General features: G+C 46.0%; 1 protein-coding gene across 2 annotated transcripts in view; it reads left to right on the top strand.

Moving 5' to 3' along the window:
* The first annotated feature begins 2,446 nt into the window (after positions 1-2,446).
* Positions 2,447-16,530, top strand: part of KSR1 (kinase suppressor of ras 1) — a 74,988-nt gene continuing 60,904 nt past the window's right edge. For both annotated transcript variants that reach the window (XM_062592632.1, XM_062592631.1), the window contains exon 1: positions 2,447-2,683. In XM_062592632.1, coding sequence (XP_062448616.1) covers positions 2,447-2,683 — 237 coding nt within the window. The remainder of the gene's footprint in view (positions 2,684-16,530) is intronic.

Below are 16,530 nucleotides of genomic sequence, written 5' to 3'. Positions count from 1 at the left end.
AGGTAATAATAAGCAAAACAAATAAGTGACTGTCCCAAAACCAAAGAACTCATCAGATGACAAACTAATTAAACCCTAATCCAATAAAGCCCTTACGACATGTATGATATTTACGGTATGTGAATAATAACAATGAAATCAAATACTTTAGTTGATCCACATGCTTAAGGAAATTACAAAACAGTATATGCCACTCTACTTGATGAAAATGCCACCAAACTAGCATGAATACCAGTATCCATCTAACCATGAGAAAGCAGCTCAGCATCAAATAATTTACCCTGCTCCAGTGGAGACTACTTACACTGTATATATGCCTCATATCCCATGCTCATATTCATCCCCTCTTTTTTGCATAAAACTCGCTCCTATATTGCCACATGTGGCTCAGATGTCATTCCAGCTTTTAAAACCCGATGTCAATGTAGTCCTCATTAAGCAGTCTCTGTTCTGTTGCCAGCAGCACGCAACCGAATTGTCTTTCTGAACCCCTCGCTGCAAACAAGCACATCTGGAAACAGTTTGGAAACGTATTCTGTGTGCACTGACACCTCACACACTGCGTTAATAAACTGCAGTTCAGTGTGACTCCATCAGGATATGAAATCACACGCGGCTATAACGTAGTTACCTGTCTCATCATCCTTCTGGTGTTTCCGCTGTGAAAGCAGAAACCACCGAGGCCCCAGATACGCTAATAAACTTCCCTCCTCAGCCTGATTCAAATGAATCTACCGTGCTGAAGTGTTTACATTCACTAAAAGATGTTTATAATAATGCCCACTTCACATTCTAGACCTGCGCCTATTCTTTACTGAGTAAATGCTTATGTCAAATAAAACACGCAACATCATTTATAGGACATTTGGGGAAGGCTATTTTAGAAAAACACTTCATGGACTCTAGTAAGCGACTCAGATAAGGCTAATTCTTGGGTTGTTCCAGTGTAATTCCACAGATAGTACTAGAGTTGGTTAAATCATGACTCTTGTTTTCATGCCGCACCACAGACCTGGCCCCAGCAGCTCCGGCTTCACCGCGGCTGGCTGTCCCCGTGGGACAGGCACCCCGAGACGGTGGGGCAACGCGCCCTGCCCCTTCCACGCTGCTTTTAACGCGGGTTCGCTCCCTGGCGGCCTCCCCGCTCCCCCGCGTGGACACTGCGCCGCGCTCACCTCGGCGCCACGCGCTGCACGCCTCGCCTCGCGCCTCGCCTCGCGCCTCCCCTCGCCCCTCGCACCTCCCCTCGCACCTCCCCTCGGGCCGCGCACCTCCCCTCGCGCCTCGCGCCTCGCCTCGCGCCTCGCCTCGCGCCTCGCCTCGCGCCTCGCGCCTCGCCTCGCGCCTCGCGCCTCGCCTCGCGCCTCGCCTCGCGCCTCGCCTCGCGCTTCGCGCCTCGCCTCGCGCCTCGCGCCTCCCCTCGCGCCTCGCCTCGCGCCTCCCCTCGCGCCTCGCACCTCCCCGTGCGCCTCCCCTCGGGCCGCGCACCTCCCCTCGCACCTCCCCTCGCGCCTCGCCTCGCGCCGGGCGGCGCCGCCCCGGCGCTTCCCCTCAGGGTCGGGCGCCGCGCGCGGCCGCAGGGGCGGGGCCGGGCGGGCTGCGAGTGCCGACGTGCCCGCGGGGTGGGGGGCGGTGTGCCGCGGCGCGCGCCCGGGGGGTGCTGACAGCGCTGTGGGGCGCTCGGAGGGGCGGCAGTGGCAGGGCTGTGGGGCGCTCGGAGGGGCGGCGCTGACAGCGCTGTGGGGCGCTCGGAGGGGCGGCAGTGGCAGGACTGTGGGGCGCTCGGAGGGGCGGCAGTGGCACGGCTGTGGGGCGCTCGGAGGGGCGGCGCTGACGGGGCTGTGGGGCGCTCGGAGGGGCGGCAGTGGCAGGACTGTGGGGCGCTCGGAGGGGCGGCGCTGACGGGGCTGCGGGGCGCTCGGAGGGGCGGCGCTGACAGCGCTGTGGGGCGCTCGGAGGGGCGGCAGTGGCAGGACTGTGGGGCGCTCGGAGGGGCGGCAGTGGCACGGCTGTGGGGCGCTCGGAGGGGCGGCGCTGACGGGGCTGTGGGGCGCTCGGAGGGGCGGCAGTGGCAGGACTGTGGGGCGCTCGGAGGGGCGGCGCTGACGGGGCTGCGGGGCGCTCGGAGGGGCGGCAGTGGCAGGACTGTGGGGCGCTCGGAGGGGCGGCGCTGACAGCGCTGTGGGGCGCTCGGAGGGGCGGCGCTGACGGGGCTGTGGGGCGCTCGGAGGGGCCGAGGCGGGAGGCGAGCGCCCGCCCGCCCGCGCCCCCTCGCGGAGCGCCCGCCGCCTGCGCGGGGCGGCCGCGGCGCCCGCCGTCGTGCATGTTAATGCGCGGTAACCGGTCGGGGAGGCGGAGCGGAGCGAGTCGCCGCCCGCCTGCCTCCCCTCCTCCCCCCCCCGCCGCCGCCGCCGCCTCTCCTCCCCGGCCTCCCTGATGCCGAGGAATGGATAGAGCGGCTGCCCTGCGAGCCGCCGGCATGCTGGAGAGGAAGGAGCGGAGCGGCGGCGAGGCGGCGGCCCGGGCGGGCGCGGCGGGGCCGGCGCCGGCGGCGCGGAGCACGCTGCAGCAGTGCGGGCTGCTCCAGGACCTCATCGACATCTCGCTGTCCAACCTGCGCGGGCTGCGCACCAAGTGCGCCGCCTCCAACGACCTCACTCAGCAGGAGATCCGCACCCTGGAGGTAGGGGCGGCAGCCGCGGCGCGGAGCCCCGGGCCTCGCAGCTGGGGCCTCCCGGCTCCCCGGGGCGGCGGGCCGCGCCGCTGCCCCCAGCCGCCCTGTGGGGCGCGGCCGGCTGCCGCCGCGCCGCGGGCCCGGCGCTCCCGGGGCATCGCGTCCCCCCACACGCGGGCAGGCGCCGGCGGGGGCCGAGGGGGAGGGTGGAGGCGCGGCCGAGAAGGGGCAGGTGCGCGGGGAGCCGCGGGGCAGCCCCGCGGGGCGAGCCCGGGGCCGCCGTGCCGCGGCGGGGCCGTCGCGGGAGCCGGCGTTGAGGCAGGGCCGCGTGCGGCCCGCGGGCCCGTGCCCCGGCGGCTGCGGGCCGGGCGCTGCGCCGCCCGTTCTGCCCGCTGCGGGAGCCGGGACACTGCGCCAGGCGTCCCTGGACAACTGGGGAGACTCACCTTTTCCCTCTGATCCAGCTCGTTGCTCCTGATGGCTCCTGCCCTGTGCTTCCAGGCCTGCCTTTCTATTCCTGGCTCAATTTCACTGATCTAATTTGATCCTCCTTTTCGCTCCGTCTGTGCGGCTGGCAGCAGCACCGCAGCTCAGGCTGGAGAGATGCTCCATTGCTTAGAGAGGTTGTAGGAAACTCCTGATGCGCAGAGCATGATGCTTGCAAACAAGGGCAGAATCCATACAGTCACACACAAGTCTGCATAAGTATCGAGAGAAGGAATTTAGATCTGTTTTTGTTTGGTTCTTTTGACCTTTAGAAACTGAAATAACATTTTCCTTTATCTTGCGTGCAGGTGATATTGCTCTAAGGTACCTCACACTCATCCTTGATCAGAAGTTTCATATAAAGGTTAATAGTCCTTTTCTTCAGTCTGATAGTAGGAGCTGTAGACCTAGACCATCAAGCTGTTAAGAAGAAAGATTTTTGCAACAGAATAACTGTAACGATGTGCCGTAAAATCCACTGTGTAAGAAATGAAGTTTGGGGAAAAGAGCTGTGAAACAATAGGTAGTAACTCTTGATAGGTTTCTAAGAGACTGTGCCATTTTTCCTTCTCCATTCTCCTGCATTTTTTTTAACTTGTAGTACTCTTTCGTGCTACCACCTCCAAATAGCCTTCAAAAGTAAGAAAACACTGCTATTCTTTTAAAACAACATTTGTGCAGACTTTTTGCAACTCTAGTGATTGCTTTTTCAATACTTGAACAATAACGATCAGCATCATTTTGGAAAATCATCAATAGTAGTTTGCTTGTGACCCATTCTAAAAGTTAACCTTTATTTACAAGGAACGAAGGTCTGCTATGGTCTTCAGATTCTTCTTAAGGCAACAAAAACTGTTTCTAGTGATACTTGTCTAGCACCTGTGCCCATATTGCCTTCAACATTTAACTGCATAAACAAATGGGTGCCACATCTACTGGTATAAATGTATATATGTATTGACTGTTATCAAATGTATCCCTTAGTGGCAAACATTTCTCTCTGATGCACTATTATATGATTTCTCTGGGAGTTCAACCAAGTACTAAATCTTTGCCAACATACGAAACTACAGCCACAGGGAAGGACTGGATGGATTCTCTGCCATTCACTCTGATCGGTCGCTTGTACCAAAGTATGTGCTATCAAGAATAGCCTAAGTGTTGAGCTTAACAACTATCTGTACCAGTCTGAAGCGGGTTTGTCTACAGCCACAGAGCAGAGAATCAAACTGTAGGAGAAGAGGGTCTGTGTTCTCTTCTGTAAGCTGTAATTTCCCATGGTGTGCCAGAGAGACACTCAGAGGATGGTGGGCTGCATTGCCATCTCAAATAGCGGGTGGTCTGCTTGTGGTGTTATGCAGTGTAATTACTGTGCACTGGTTAATGTGACAGAAATGCATGCATGTATGGTCATAGACACTTGCATATCAGATCAACTCAGTACAGACAGATGCTTCAATATTGCACAGGTCGAGTGCTACTGATGATCTGACTGCAGTGCACAGTTACTGTGCATACCGTAGGTAAGTCTCACTAGTCAGTAATTCTAACCAAAGACCAGGACTTCGAAGTGTAAAGATTTCTGGTGTCTGCTGCCATTCTCTGGGTGGCCTTGACAAGTCACTGAATGCCTTTGTGGATCATGATTAGTGGTATGGCTGCTGTGCCTACAAGCCCCATCTGTACTTTGAATTTGAATCTGTTCATGTTTTGTATTCTTATGTGGAAATTTTTCATGGAAAAAAGTTTTTTTAAAAAACTTAGCTATATCATTGTAACTGGTAAACTGTGTAGCAAAGCCACAAGGATATGATAAAAAATGAGATAGAAGGAGCAAACTGGAGGCAGGAAGTACTGGTTTGGGAAGGGAGGGGACTTGACTTTGGAAACTGAAGTAGCAGCTCCTGAAGCCAAATATGAGGATGCACGTGTGTGTTTTTAAGACAGTCCAATATATCATGTCAAAAATCAGTGTTTATTGATACCACTTTTTCTTTTTCCTGAAGGAACAAAAAAAGGGAGTGTCTATAGTACGCTTTCACTATAGTTCATATATTTCCAAAAGTTTTGTGATGCCTGGTTTTGGTATCAAAGTGTGAACTTACAGGTGGAGGGATACCTGCTTGAAGGGAGACTTGTATCTCGGTGAACCACAGGCATTCTGACCACCTGTGTGTGAGGGTGGATACTGTCTGATGTATGTGGCTGCCTAAACTTTATAGCAGCGCAGATCAGACAGCACTGTGTGCTGTTTGCCACTTCTAGTCCCAAGGTTAGCAAACCCCTGAAGTAAAGTTCTGAAAGCACTTTTAATGTGCGTGGAATCAATACTTTAAAACACTAGTGTAAATTAATCTTAATTTCTGTATTTTTTTTTGTGTTAAACATGATAGTTTGGTCCTTCTGCCCATTTCTTCATTCTGAGTCTGTTCACAACTAAGCTGTCATGTATACCATATGATTCATAGTGTGTGTGTGTTTCAAAGTCAAGAGCATAAACCTAAGCAAAGGTATTTCAGTGTCTTATGTTTTTTCTAATATATTGAAGTGCTTTAAGCCCTTCCTCATTCCTCTTAGGCATGTATATATGCTCTTCTCAAACTAGAGCACACAGTCAGTAAGGATGTCAAACTGGGACTTTGACAGGTAAAAATAAGCATGCATACTAATGTAATGATTGCAGGGAGAACCTTCTATAATATAGAAGGAAGAAGAGGGAATAAAGAGCTGTGGGAAATGCTTGCAAATAACTTGCTGAGTGTAGATGTGTTACACGAGCTGACCCTGTTTCATGTGTAGGAAAGCTGCTTCTTAGAAGGCCAGGGAGTTTCCCTGCGGGGCAAAGTAGACTCTGTTGGTTTGGTTATTAACAGAGCAGGCTTTCTGATACCACAAGGTCTTGTATCTTTTGATTTTTATATGTTCTGCCAAATAAGTGCTTGAGTGTTTTTCTTTTTTACCCAGCACTTTAGTATGTGGCTTGCTTTCAGTTCTGTCCTAGCAGGTTTACTCACTTCTCAAGTAGACTTCAAAATGAAATGGAAAATAATGGTAATCTTAAACCATACCTAAGAGAGAGAAAATGTCTTTCCATGTGGTAAGCACCAACATTTCTATGTACATCCTTGGAAAGAAGCAACTCTTGACAATTTTTAACTCTGTCTCTTTGCTAATCCATTGCATGGCTTTTAAAATGTTTTTTCACAGTTATAAGCATATTATTTTTAGCCATACTTCTTTGTGAAAGTAGTATCTTTCTGGATCTGTGCCTCTGGCTGGGAAGCTGATGACGGGACGAGACTTTACAATCTGTAGCAAGGCACATGAAACCTCCAACATTATAGCTCATGCCAATCTGTTGGAGATAAGGAAGAGAATAGCTCTGTGTTTTGCTTGCAGAGTTCTTTTGGTTTCCCAGTCTCTTCTGCTGGAGACAGCATAGATAGTCTGGCAATTTCTGCAGTTTGTAAAACTAAGTAGGGCACTTTGTTCATCTTTAACTTAACTGCAACAAACATGAAGAAGGACCAGGCTGAACGGAGTCCTAAAGTGTGTTTAGATTGCCAAAGTATTTTCCTTCTAGCTTGTTATTTACATCATAAGAACTATGTTTCTGTCAAGGAAGCAGCTTCCAAACTGGTTATGGTGGGAGCATTGGGGTGGGGGAGGCTGTAGTACACATTGCTAAGATCTGCCTGTTCTTTATGAAAAACTGTTTTCATTGTAGTTTGGCCAGAATATGTCTGTGACTAGAGACATTCTTGGCCTAATGTGCAAAGATCACTTTGACCTCTTCCTCAGGACTACCTTCTGTTCAGCACCTCCAGAAAGTATGATACCAGATCATAAAGCTTGATCCACAAATCACTCTTTCAGATTGGCTGAATGATACCTGTGAACTAATATGTTTGAACTTGCATTGACAGATCCTGATGCATTTGGCAAATTGTCTAGAAAAGGCTTATCTCTTAACAAGCAATCTCTAAGCAGAAACAAATGCTTTGAAAATGAGGGAGAGCAAAAGAGGAGAGGAGGAGGAATTGCAGTAGTCCAGATTTACACACTGGAAGTTGAACATGTGGTGCACACAAAGGGAAGACAATTGTTTGTAAGTTGTAAGCAGTAAGAGTAATGAATTTTTCAGGCCAAACTGCAACCTGTAGCCACATGCTTATGAACCTTGCTCAGCTGAAGACTTCCTTTTCCAGCAGGTCTTACGTAAGAGATCTTCTCTTATTTCATCTTACTTTTTGCATATATGCAACATATGTGTTTTTTCTCAAAGGTGGCTGTCTTTTGTCTTTTTTTTTTTGTAAGACTTGTCTTTTTTTCTCCTAAGTTTGTGCACTTTTTTGTACAAGATATACTTCCAAAGAGAATCTGCTTGACTTGGAAGGAGGTAGAACTATATATTCTTACCAAGTTTGTAGAATCCTTCTTTTCCTCATCTCTATTTGCGATCAGAATTTCCAAATCATAATGGAATTTAACTTATCTCCTGCTACTGATTTTATATAAATATTTGCACAAGAAGTTAGCAGCAGTATTTTAGCTTACCTGGAGTTTCCAGGACGAACTCTGATGAGTAGGTTGTCATCAAGATGAGCACATGAAATGGGCCTCTTTTCACTTTTCTGTCAAAGTTTGTACATACTTCTTTTCTTGGGTTGTATTCTGTGATGTGCTAATTAGGAAGCAGGAAAAGAAGCACGTGAGCAAGGCTTTATGCTGCCTGTGTCCTTCTAAGGCTGCTTGTGTGGCCACTGAATTATGTTAAAGCAGAATTATTCCTGTTCATCTTCATGCAGAATCAGCTTGGAGATCCTTTACAGCAACAGAGCTCCAATAAAGAAGTTCTGCAAAGCCTAGAGTTGAGACTTCTGTACATGCATGTTCACATGCGTTAACAGGAACCCACAGTCTGTCGTGCCAGACAAGCCTTAGTCTCCACATATGAATTCTGATGTATGTTGCATGTTTAGAATTGATCTAATCAATCAAGTAGCCTGACTTGAACTTCAGCTGTATATAGCTAAACCTGTGGCTAAGCCAGGCTTGCACAGATACCACCTGAGCAGAACTTGATCTGCTACTCAAGTTCAAACACTTGCCAGTAACTGCATTTTACACACGGAAAACCCCTATTAATGTTGCAGCTGCATACTAATGACAGATTTACACATATGAGTCAGCTATTGTAGTACACAAATTAATCACCTGTTGTAGCTCATAAATAGGAACACCTAACAAAATGAAGTCATGTGACAGACCAAATTATTTAGGGAATAGTTATGCATAAAAAATTACTTCCAGCATGGACAGAGTAATCTTTCAGATGCTTGAGACAAAACCTTAACTTTTTCTTTCAGACTAAGATTTCCTATCCTTCTTTTCAGTAAATAGGAATATTTTCTTTTGCTAAAAGAAGAATTGTAATGAAACACACCTGGCTACCTCTTATTGTTTTGGGGCTTGGGCTATGTGTTGGTTAGATTAGTGCTGTAGTGTAAATCTCAGAATGATGTATAGATGACACCACCCAGAGATACTGACTCCAACGTCTTTTAGAAAGTTTCTTCCCTGTTTTTTTTTCTCGCTCCTATACAGTAATCCCATACAACTGACTGCTGTCAACAGCACAGTGGCTTAGTTGCCATGGCTAGCAAACTGGGGAGCAGAGGTTCTTTGAGTCTTGAAACACGTGTTTGAAGAAGAATGAGCAGCCCATCAACTGTCTCTACCAGGATATAGCTTCTGGGCAGTCATGCATAAAAGTATCCTGGGCATTCTTACTTCTTAGTGCGAGCCTGAATGCAGCCAGAGACTAGCTCTGAAAGATTAAGAAACGGTTTGGTATTCTGACTCGACTCTGACTGCATCTATGCTGCACTTGATGCAGCTTGGGTAAGGGCTGGCAGTAGGTTATAATCCATTGTGTCTGAATTTAGGACAGGATTAGTCCAAGTTAAACTACAGCAACTCCCTAATGCTGATGGGTGGGAAAACAGCTGACAGCCACCAAAATACACAGGTGGTCAGATGTGTCTCTTGCATTGAGGCGGAGCTGTACAGAGCTCCTTGATCACCTACAGATCTCAAGGGATTTCCTAGCTCAGCTGTCTCCCCACCTTGCTCCTTCCAAAGATCATGAAGTAATCACTGGTGCAGCCATAGCATTCATGTGGACCTGTGCTAGCTGATGTTTGCTAGGTCTGTGTTTGAACCCACTATCTACATTGTAAAGCTGCTTTTTTGCTCAAGTTAAGACAAGCTTAGACTGAACGCTGGGGTATTCCTCAGGTGGAAACTCAGACCTTAGCACAGGCCCAAATCTCTCTGGGCACATGTGTATCATAGCCCAAGGATGCCAATGGATGTCTGTCTTTCATCTTTTTCTAAGCTCTACAAGTACATCATAAGTCTGAACTACAGAGGCTGTGTGTGGATGGAAGGCACAAACATCATTGGGCATGTGCGCAGGAGCTCAAGACAGTTCAACTAGCAACATGAACCTATACCAGGATGCTTTTAATTTCTGTCAAAGTTAAGGGGTTATGCAAGTACACAACAGCTGAGGAGCTAGCTAGTGTTTTTGCTGCCAAGAAGTGAGTGGTTAAAAAAAGGGGGGAGGGGAGGGATGAAGAAGAGATACAACATGGAAATAGCGTGCAGCTGGCTGCAAAAGTATACAAGTTTAGCCTAGGAGTGAGATTGCTGTGTTCAGCGTATTGGGAAAAGCACATGATGGCAGAAAAGATTCAGCTTTATTACAGAAAAGGCTGAGTTGAACAGGACTCAGAGCCAGAATATTGACTTGCTTTGACTTTGTTTGAGCCTCACTGGGTGTTATTCAGGATATTGTTTAGCAGTATCTAAAAATCAGTCGTGCTTCCTGCATGTTAAAGTGATGGCAGGTAAAAGCAGCTGGCTTTTCAATAGGAATCTCCCCTCCTAAACATGAGCTGTGGATTTTGCAACCTGACTAGCAATCTTTTTTGGTTGGTTAAAATCGATTCATGGAAGGGATGTGCAGCAGATGGTGCATGCAGAATGTGTGGTTTAGTGGCTGTGGCTCAAATATACTTTCCAAGTTTTAATGAATGAGAAGAAAGAACAGCTTCCTGTTTTTAGCAGCGATTTTCCTAAAAGGAGAGAATAAGGAGTTTAATGTGTCTTTTTTTCGGGATATGCAGGAAAAGATTGTTGTGGGGGACAGTGTTGGGGGCTGGGGGCTGAGCCCTGTTGCAGGCCTATGCCTTTCTCTATCCATTGCAGAATTCTCTAAGAACAAACTTGGTCACTCCTGCTCATTGATTTAATTTTTTTGTGTATATGTCGTCTTCTGTCCCCTCACCTTAAAGAAAGATGTCCTGGCCCGTCACAGTGCAAAACAAGCCACTGATCAGGATGTCCTACTTTTAAATTCCAGCAGGGAGGACTTAACTTGATGCTCTGCATTTTAGAGGACTGATTCTACATTGTCCATGACTTACCACTGGGGCTACCATGTGTTTGCATGTGACTACCAGGAAATGTTAGCTTGCTCTGCGTTAGGGAAGTGACTGTTCAGAAAATAGTCAAACAATAGTTCTTCTTAAGGCAGTGTAAATGGAGTTACAAATATCCTCTGCAGAACCCCCTGGATATTTGCTGGTATAACTTGCAGAACAGTTGCAATGAAGCCGCTTTGCACCCATTCTTTATATACTTTCAGGGCTGTGAAGGTAGGATTAGGCCCAATGCCTCCATCTTGCTCTTTGAAATTTGCTTTTTAATGAGGCTTTGAAGTTAAATATAGCTATCTTTTCTCTTGGGAAGGTATTCTAAAATGAAAATAAGAACAGAGGCCAGGTCTCCATCATTCCTTCGCTGCCTAGAGATGGAATCTAATCTGTACTCTGTTTGCATCTCTGGGAAGCAGAGAAGAATCACAGGACCCTTAAGGAATCATGCTTTGACTAGGGGCTGTAGAGTATGTTTTATCTGATCATCATAAGTTATTCTAAACATAATAGCTCTAAGAGCAGAAACTGTGAGATTCACTTCAGAGCAATAATTAACATGATAGCTGAGGAATCTTTCTCGGATGCAGGAGATGCAGGCTCTGGTCCCGTCTGATTTGGCACTGCCAAAACAGGTAATTGACTGCAGGCCTCACAACACAGCCAAGAGCTGGAGAGTGAGGGCAGTTTACTACCCCTTGGGTTTAGGTCCCTAAAACTCTTCAGTAGCTCTTTGTGAGTAAGTTCAGAAGGACAGGCAACCACTTTCCTGCCCAGTTCTAGTCTCATTATTTGCTTCTGAAAGATTTATTTGTTGATTTATCAAAGAACTTTCACTTCTGTTTGAAGCAGTCTAAATTTAGAAAGGAAGTCTTGAGCTTCTCATTGCTGCTGTGTATGTGGGCTATTACTGAAGTTTTCAGATTCCAGTGTGAGGTTTTATTTTTAGTTATTAATGATGCTGAACATACTGGAAAGACAACTTAATTAGTATTTTTCCAGACTGAGAGCTTTAACCAGGAGTAACCTCTAAAAGATACTAGATCTGCAGACGTGTATGTCGCTACAGTTGGTGGCAGATGTATGTCAGTGTCCTTATGCTGCCCTAGAGTCCTCAAGAAGAACATTTACACACCTGGCCTTTCTCAAAGCATAGAGAATTTTTTATAATTCTTCATCTTCCAGAGCAGTGTTTTCTTCTTTTTACTTGTTAGTATGTTAGAGGGGTAAATCCTGATTTAATGGACAGTTGCATAGCTCCACTGAAATAAACAATAGTAAGTTTTTGTTCCTTAAAGCTTCAAGGAAAAGAGAAACTGCTTTAGACTAAACTTTTCATGGAAGACTCCTGACTTTCAGATGTCTCCCTTTTAAAAACTGTTCTTGCTCTGCCAAGCAAAATGTTTCAATTTACAGGCCTTTTTGTCTTTCTGACCAAAACTGAAACTCTCCACAGAGTAAAACACTTCTTAAGAAGAGTTTTAACTTTAACTTTCCCACAATTTTGATACAGGCAGTTGTGAGTGCTTTCAGACCAGTGCCAACAGTAGTATTAGGCTGTCTTAGTGCAGCTGTGGATCTGATCCAGTATTTTTTTTCTCATTGTAGTGATTTCTGAAAGCCATAGCCATGTCTTTTTTTAATCCTTGTTTCAGGAAATAACTGACTAAAATGCACCAAATGAAATGATCCAGTCAAGGTGGCAGGAATTTCCATAGGCTTTCAACCTCCTTCCTTTGGAAAAGGATTTCTTTACCTCTCCTCGCTGTCTTACACAAGAGTGTCTGTAAGCTCTTTGGAACAGGGAGGAGATGGTGTTGTTGAAGTAAGTCGAAGTGAGCATGAACACCAACGACATTTAGCATTTGCTTACACAACTGATCTAGGAGAAACCCCAGAGCAGATGTCAAAGGGCTTGTCTTGTATTAAGCCAGTGTATTGCGTGTGTTAAAACTGGTTTAATCTTGTTTTGTGGGTGAAACTTAATATTCACAGAACCACTGGCTGACTGCTGCAGGCCTGGTTTAACCACTGTTGTATCAGTGGCTTTTGCATGGGTATAATGAAACAGTTTCTGTGGGACCCCTCTCAGCATGTCCAAAATTCCTGGGCCATCTGCAGTCAGGGTTAGTGATTTGAGTGAAATCTGTGGAAACTAAGGTTTGGAGGGAGAAATGAGAGCTGCTGTAAGCCCAGGTTTTTAGTTACTGCATTTAAACATTGGCTGGGTTTGTGTTGAGGCCAAATTTGTAGAAAATACAATTCTTCTTTTGGGGAAGATTATTTTTATGATGGCATTGAACACACATTACCTGTTTGCATCTAACTAAATGGCCTTATTAGTTATCATATGCCAATCTATAACTGGAGGCATAGCTAACTTAGCAAGATATAAGCCCTTCTCCTAGGGTAACACTAATACTTAGTTTTTGATTCTTATGGAACCAAAATCTACAGCAATATCCTGCTGCCAAGGCATGCGTTAGTTCCTCTGATGTGCTCTTTCCCTTTTTTTTTTTCTACTATGCTATTCAAATTGCCTCAGTTGTCAAGAATAACTAGTTTGTGGTCTGAGGCTAAGAGCTTTGAAGTTAATGGACTCCTTACAATATACGTCTTAAAATTAAAGGTATCAGGATCTGTGTATTAATTTGAGAGAAATGAGTTCTTTGGCAGCAGGAACCCTGTGGTGATGCAGCACTGGTCTCAGCAGAAGTCTGCTGTAGTAACAGAATAGTCCTTACAGCTGCTCTCTGTAGTATGAGTCAAACTGCCTTTGCCATGTCCCTTAGTGAAGGATCAGATTCTGTCCTTAGCATTTCGCTAACATTTTCTTGGTGGTCTTATGAGGAGTTATGCCAAGAAGGGTGAGCTGAGAGAGGCTTGACATCTGGCCTTGAAGGACCCAGTTTTCCATGGCAGCACTAGGAAGACAGTGCAGAGATGCATTTCTTTCTTAAAGCCACCTACAGAAATTGCTTTGATCACTGTTGTGACCAACAGCTTTCTTGTGAAGTGTAACAACTCAAAGCTGTTTGGATCAGGAGGTGAGGAAGAGTAAGGAGAGAAAGCAGTGACCAGTGCCAATTGCTCTGTTGTCTCTGTAGTGATGTGCCCAGTCCTGGAGCAACTGTGCAGTAAGAGTTGTGTAACATGCTGACCACACACTAGTTGTGGATACTTCTGCCTGGAGAGTTCAGGTTTAACACTCTGCTAATCTGCTAGGTCTTTGGGGAAAGGAGGGATGTAAAATGCCTGTTACTTACCTAGCTTCAGAAGGTGATTTTTCTTAACCCTAATTTCACTGCTTTGAGCATCTGCTTAAGGTAGCTGAAGTTCTGACTTGAGCTGTTTCTTGTGGGGTGGGGGTAAAGACAGACCCCTATTCAGACAGACTGGAAGTGTCTGTGATGTGGCAAAGTGAAGTTTGTGACAGAGTCCTCCTAAATGCCTGGAGCACATGTCAGGGTGTCGTTCCCAGTGTTAAAGACTGTACTGCTCTGCATCAGAGCAGTTTTGAGCAGACCACTAGGGAGCCCATAGATGCACCTGTGCTTGTTCCTGTGTCTCTTATTAAGCTAGCTTAGTCAGGGCTAGCTAAATTCTTCTACTAGAATTAACCTGCATCCTCTTTTCTATTCCATTAGTGCAAAATGCTTCTGGTTCCTTATTTTTCCCAGATGGGGTTCTAACTTTACCTTCCGCCTAATGAATTCTGTTCTTTTCTGTAGTGGGTGCGTCACACCCCTTGACTGCCTCTACCCTGCAGGATCTTTCCAGCTGCTTAGCTTTCTGCCTTATCGCAAGGCTTTGTCCTCTGGCTTAAACATTGCAGACAACCTCTTTGGGGCCCCACAGAGATATCCTGACTTAGCAATTTCCCACAGTTCTGGCTTGATCTTCCCTGCAACTATAAAACCAACGTGTGGGGGAGGGAAAACCAGATGAGGAAACACATGATCTGATCCCTGTCAGATCCCCTTCACTTATTAAGAATCCTGTATATAAATAGGCTGGCTCAGCGTTTTTTTCTTTCTTTCTTTTTTTTTCTTTTTTTTTTCTTTTTTCTTTTCTTTTTTTGTTCTTCCTGTGTTCCAGCCTGGTATGAGGTCTCTTCACTACAGCAAATGTTCCTTTCGTATTGCAAAGATTGAAGCCTCCATGTTCAAACTGTATCTTGCAGGACTGGTTAGCAGCACAGTCTTTCCTGACAAAGCATCTATGGGTGGGAACAATATAGCAAGCACTGCAGGTCTTTGCATTGCTAGAATTCTTTAGAATTCTTTGAAATGCTGAGCTCAATCTTCAGCCACTAACTGCGAGTAACTGTGGCTCTAAGATTTGTCTGGCCTCAAATTTTGCAGCAGAAGATGTGGGGAAAACGGGAGAATCACCCCGATGGGTGAGGGGTTGTGAAATTTATTGGTGAGAACAGCTCATTTCTTTGGGAAAGAAATTTGAGAGTTCTTCTAAGAAGCCCGGGTACCCCCTCACTTTTCTTTCTTTTTTTTTTTTTTTTTTTTTGGCAGTACTGACAAATTAAAACAGTCCAAAGCACGTTCTATTCACAGTATACTGTAATATGGTTTCCATACTGCTGTGCAGATAGTTGTCAAGTTTTCTAAGGATAGGCATTCTTAAAATGTGTGACCTTCTTGTCTTTAGGTGATAGGCATTTTGTAGGAGTGGAAACTCACCCTAATGGGAAAGGTGCTTTTCAAGTTACCCTGTGCAGTAGTAGTTGCGAGAACCACCACTGAGAGGACTGAGTTTTGCAACAGTTTATTTTCAAAGTGTGGAATAGTCCGGTAACTCTTCCCTTAAGGAAGGACTACATACACCTGAACCCGTTGTAACTGTACATAGCCTGGATAACATGGCAAAACTTTGCTCTGATCTCACAGAGCTGCACCAGAATCATGTTTAATTACTTTTAAAGTCTGTCTATAAGCGATAGATTCCCTTACCACTGCTGTGATAGACAAGCTCTGAAACTAAGCTGAATCTTCATTTCTGCAGCTGCTGGAAAAGTTGCTGTTGTCTTTGTTCTTCTGAGGTTGCAAAACAATGAGGAGAACTAAGCTCTGTATGACCTTTTACAGCTTAAAATCTGAGGCCAAGTGAGAGACAGGTTGATCCAATGGTCAATGTCCCAGCTCAGGATGGTTGGTTCAGTTCTTATGCTATTTCCAGGTCACTTGGGGAAATGCAGGGATATAGAACGGTTATTTGTAAATGATGAGCAGTGACACTTCATACTGTCAGAGCACCCTTCCTTCAGCCATGGCACTGGTGATACATACTTTTATTCAAAGAGCTAGAAGAGCCTCGAAGTCAGTAAAATGCAAGTTGTTAGAAGTTTGTTTGTTTGTTTGTTTGTTTCTTATTAGAGAGTTCAAGTATAGAGGGCTTTCAGGCATAGATGCACTAGAAATAGGACTTACTTGCTTTGGTTAAGAGTCTGACTGCAAAGAAGGAAGCACTTTGTATTTGGTGTCTTATAATTTGGGGATCACAGTGCCCCTGCTATTTGGGCTTGCAACTTGCTATTGCAGTTTTACACACAGTAGCTAACTCCAAGTGACTGACTTTGGAAAAATCTCTGCCCTTACTGACTGTTGTCCACTTGAAGGGCTGCCTGCCAAATCTATCTAGGAATGATGTAGTTGGGGACCTGCCAAATTTTGATTTTAATATCATTTAATATTGCTTTCATTTTCCACTTTTGTTTTGTCTTTGGCTGCTGGAGATATGGGGAAGGTTGTTAGAAGAAACCTGTTTCCAGGTACTGGAAAATTGGGCTGTAAATACGCATTTGTCTCATTTGTGTCTCAGGGCTGGCATGAACTCTGCATCAGAAAGGGATGA

This window comes from Rhea pennata, chromosome 20 (assembly GCF_028389875.1).
Source record: "Rhea pennata isolate bPtePen1 chromosome 20, bPtePen1.pri, whole genome shotgun sequence".
NCBI lineage: Eukaryota > Metazoa > Chordata > Aves > Rheiformes > Rheidae > Rhea > Rhea pennata.
This window is presented reverse-complemented; position numbering and strand designations above follow the sequence as displayed.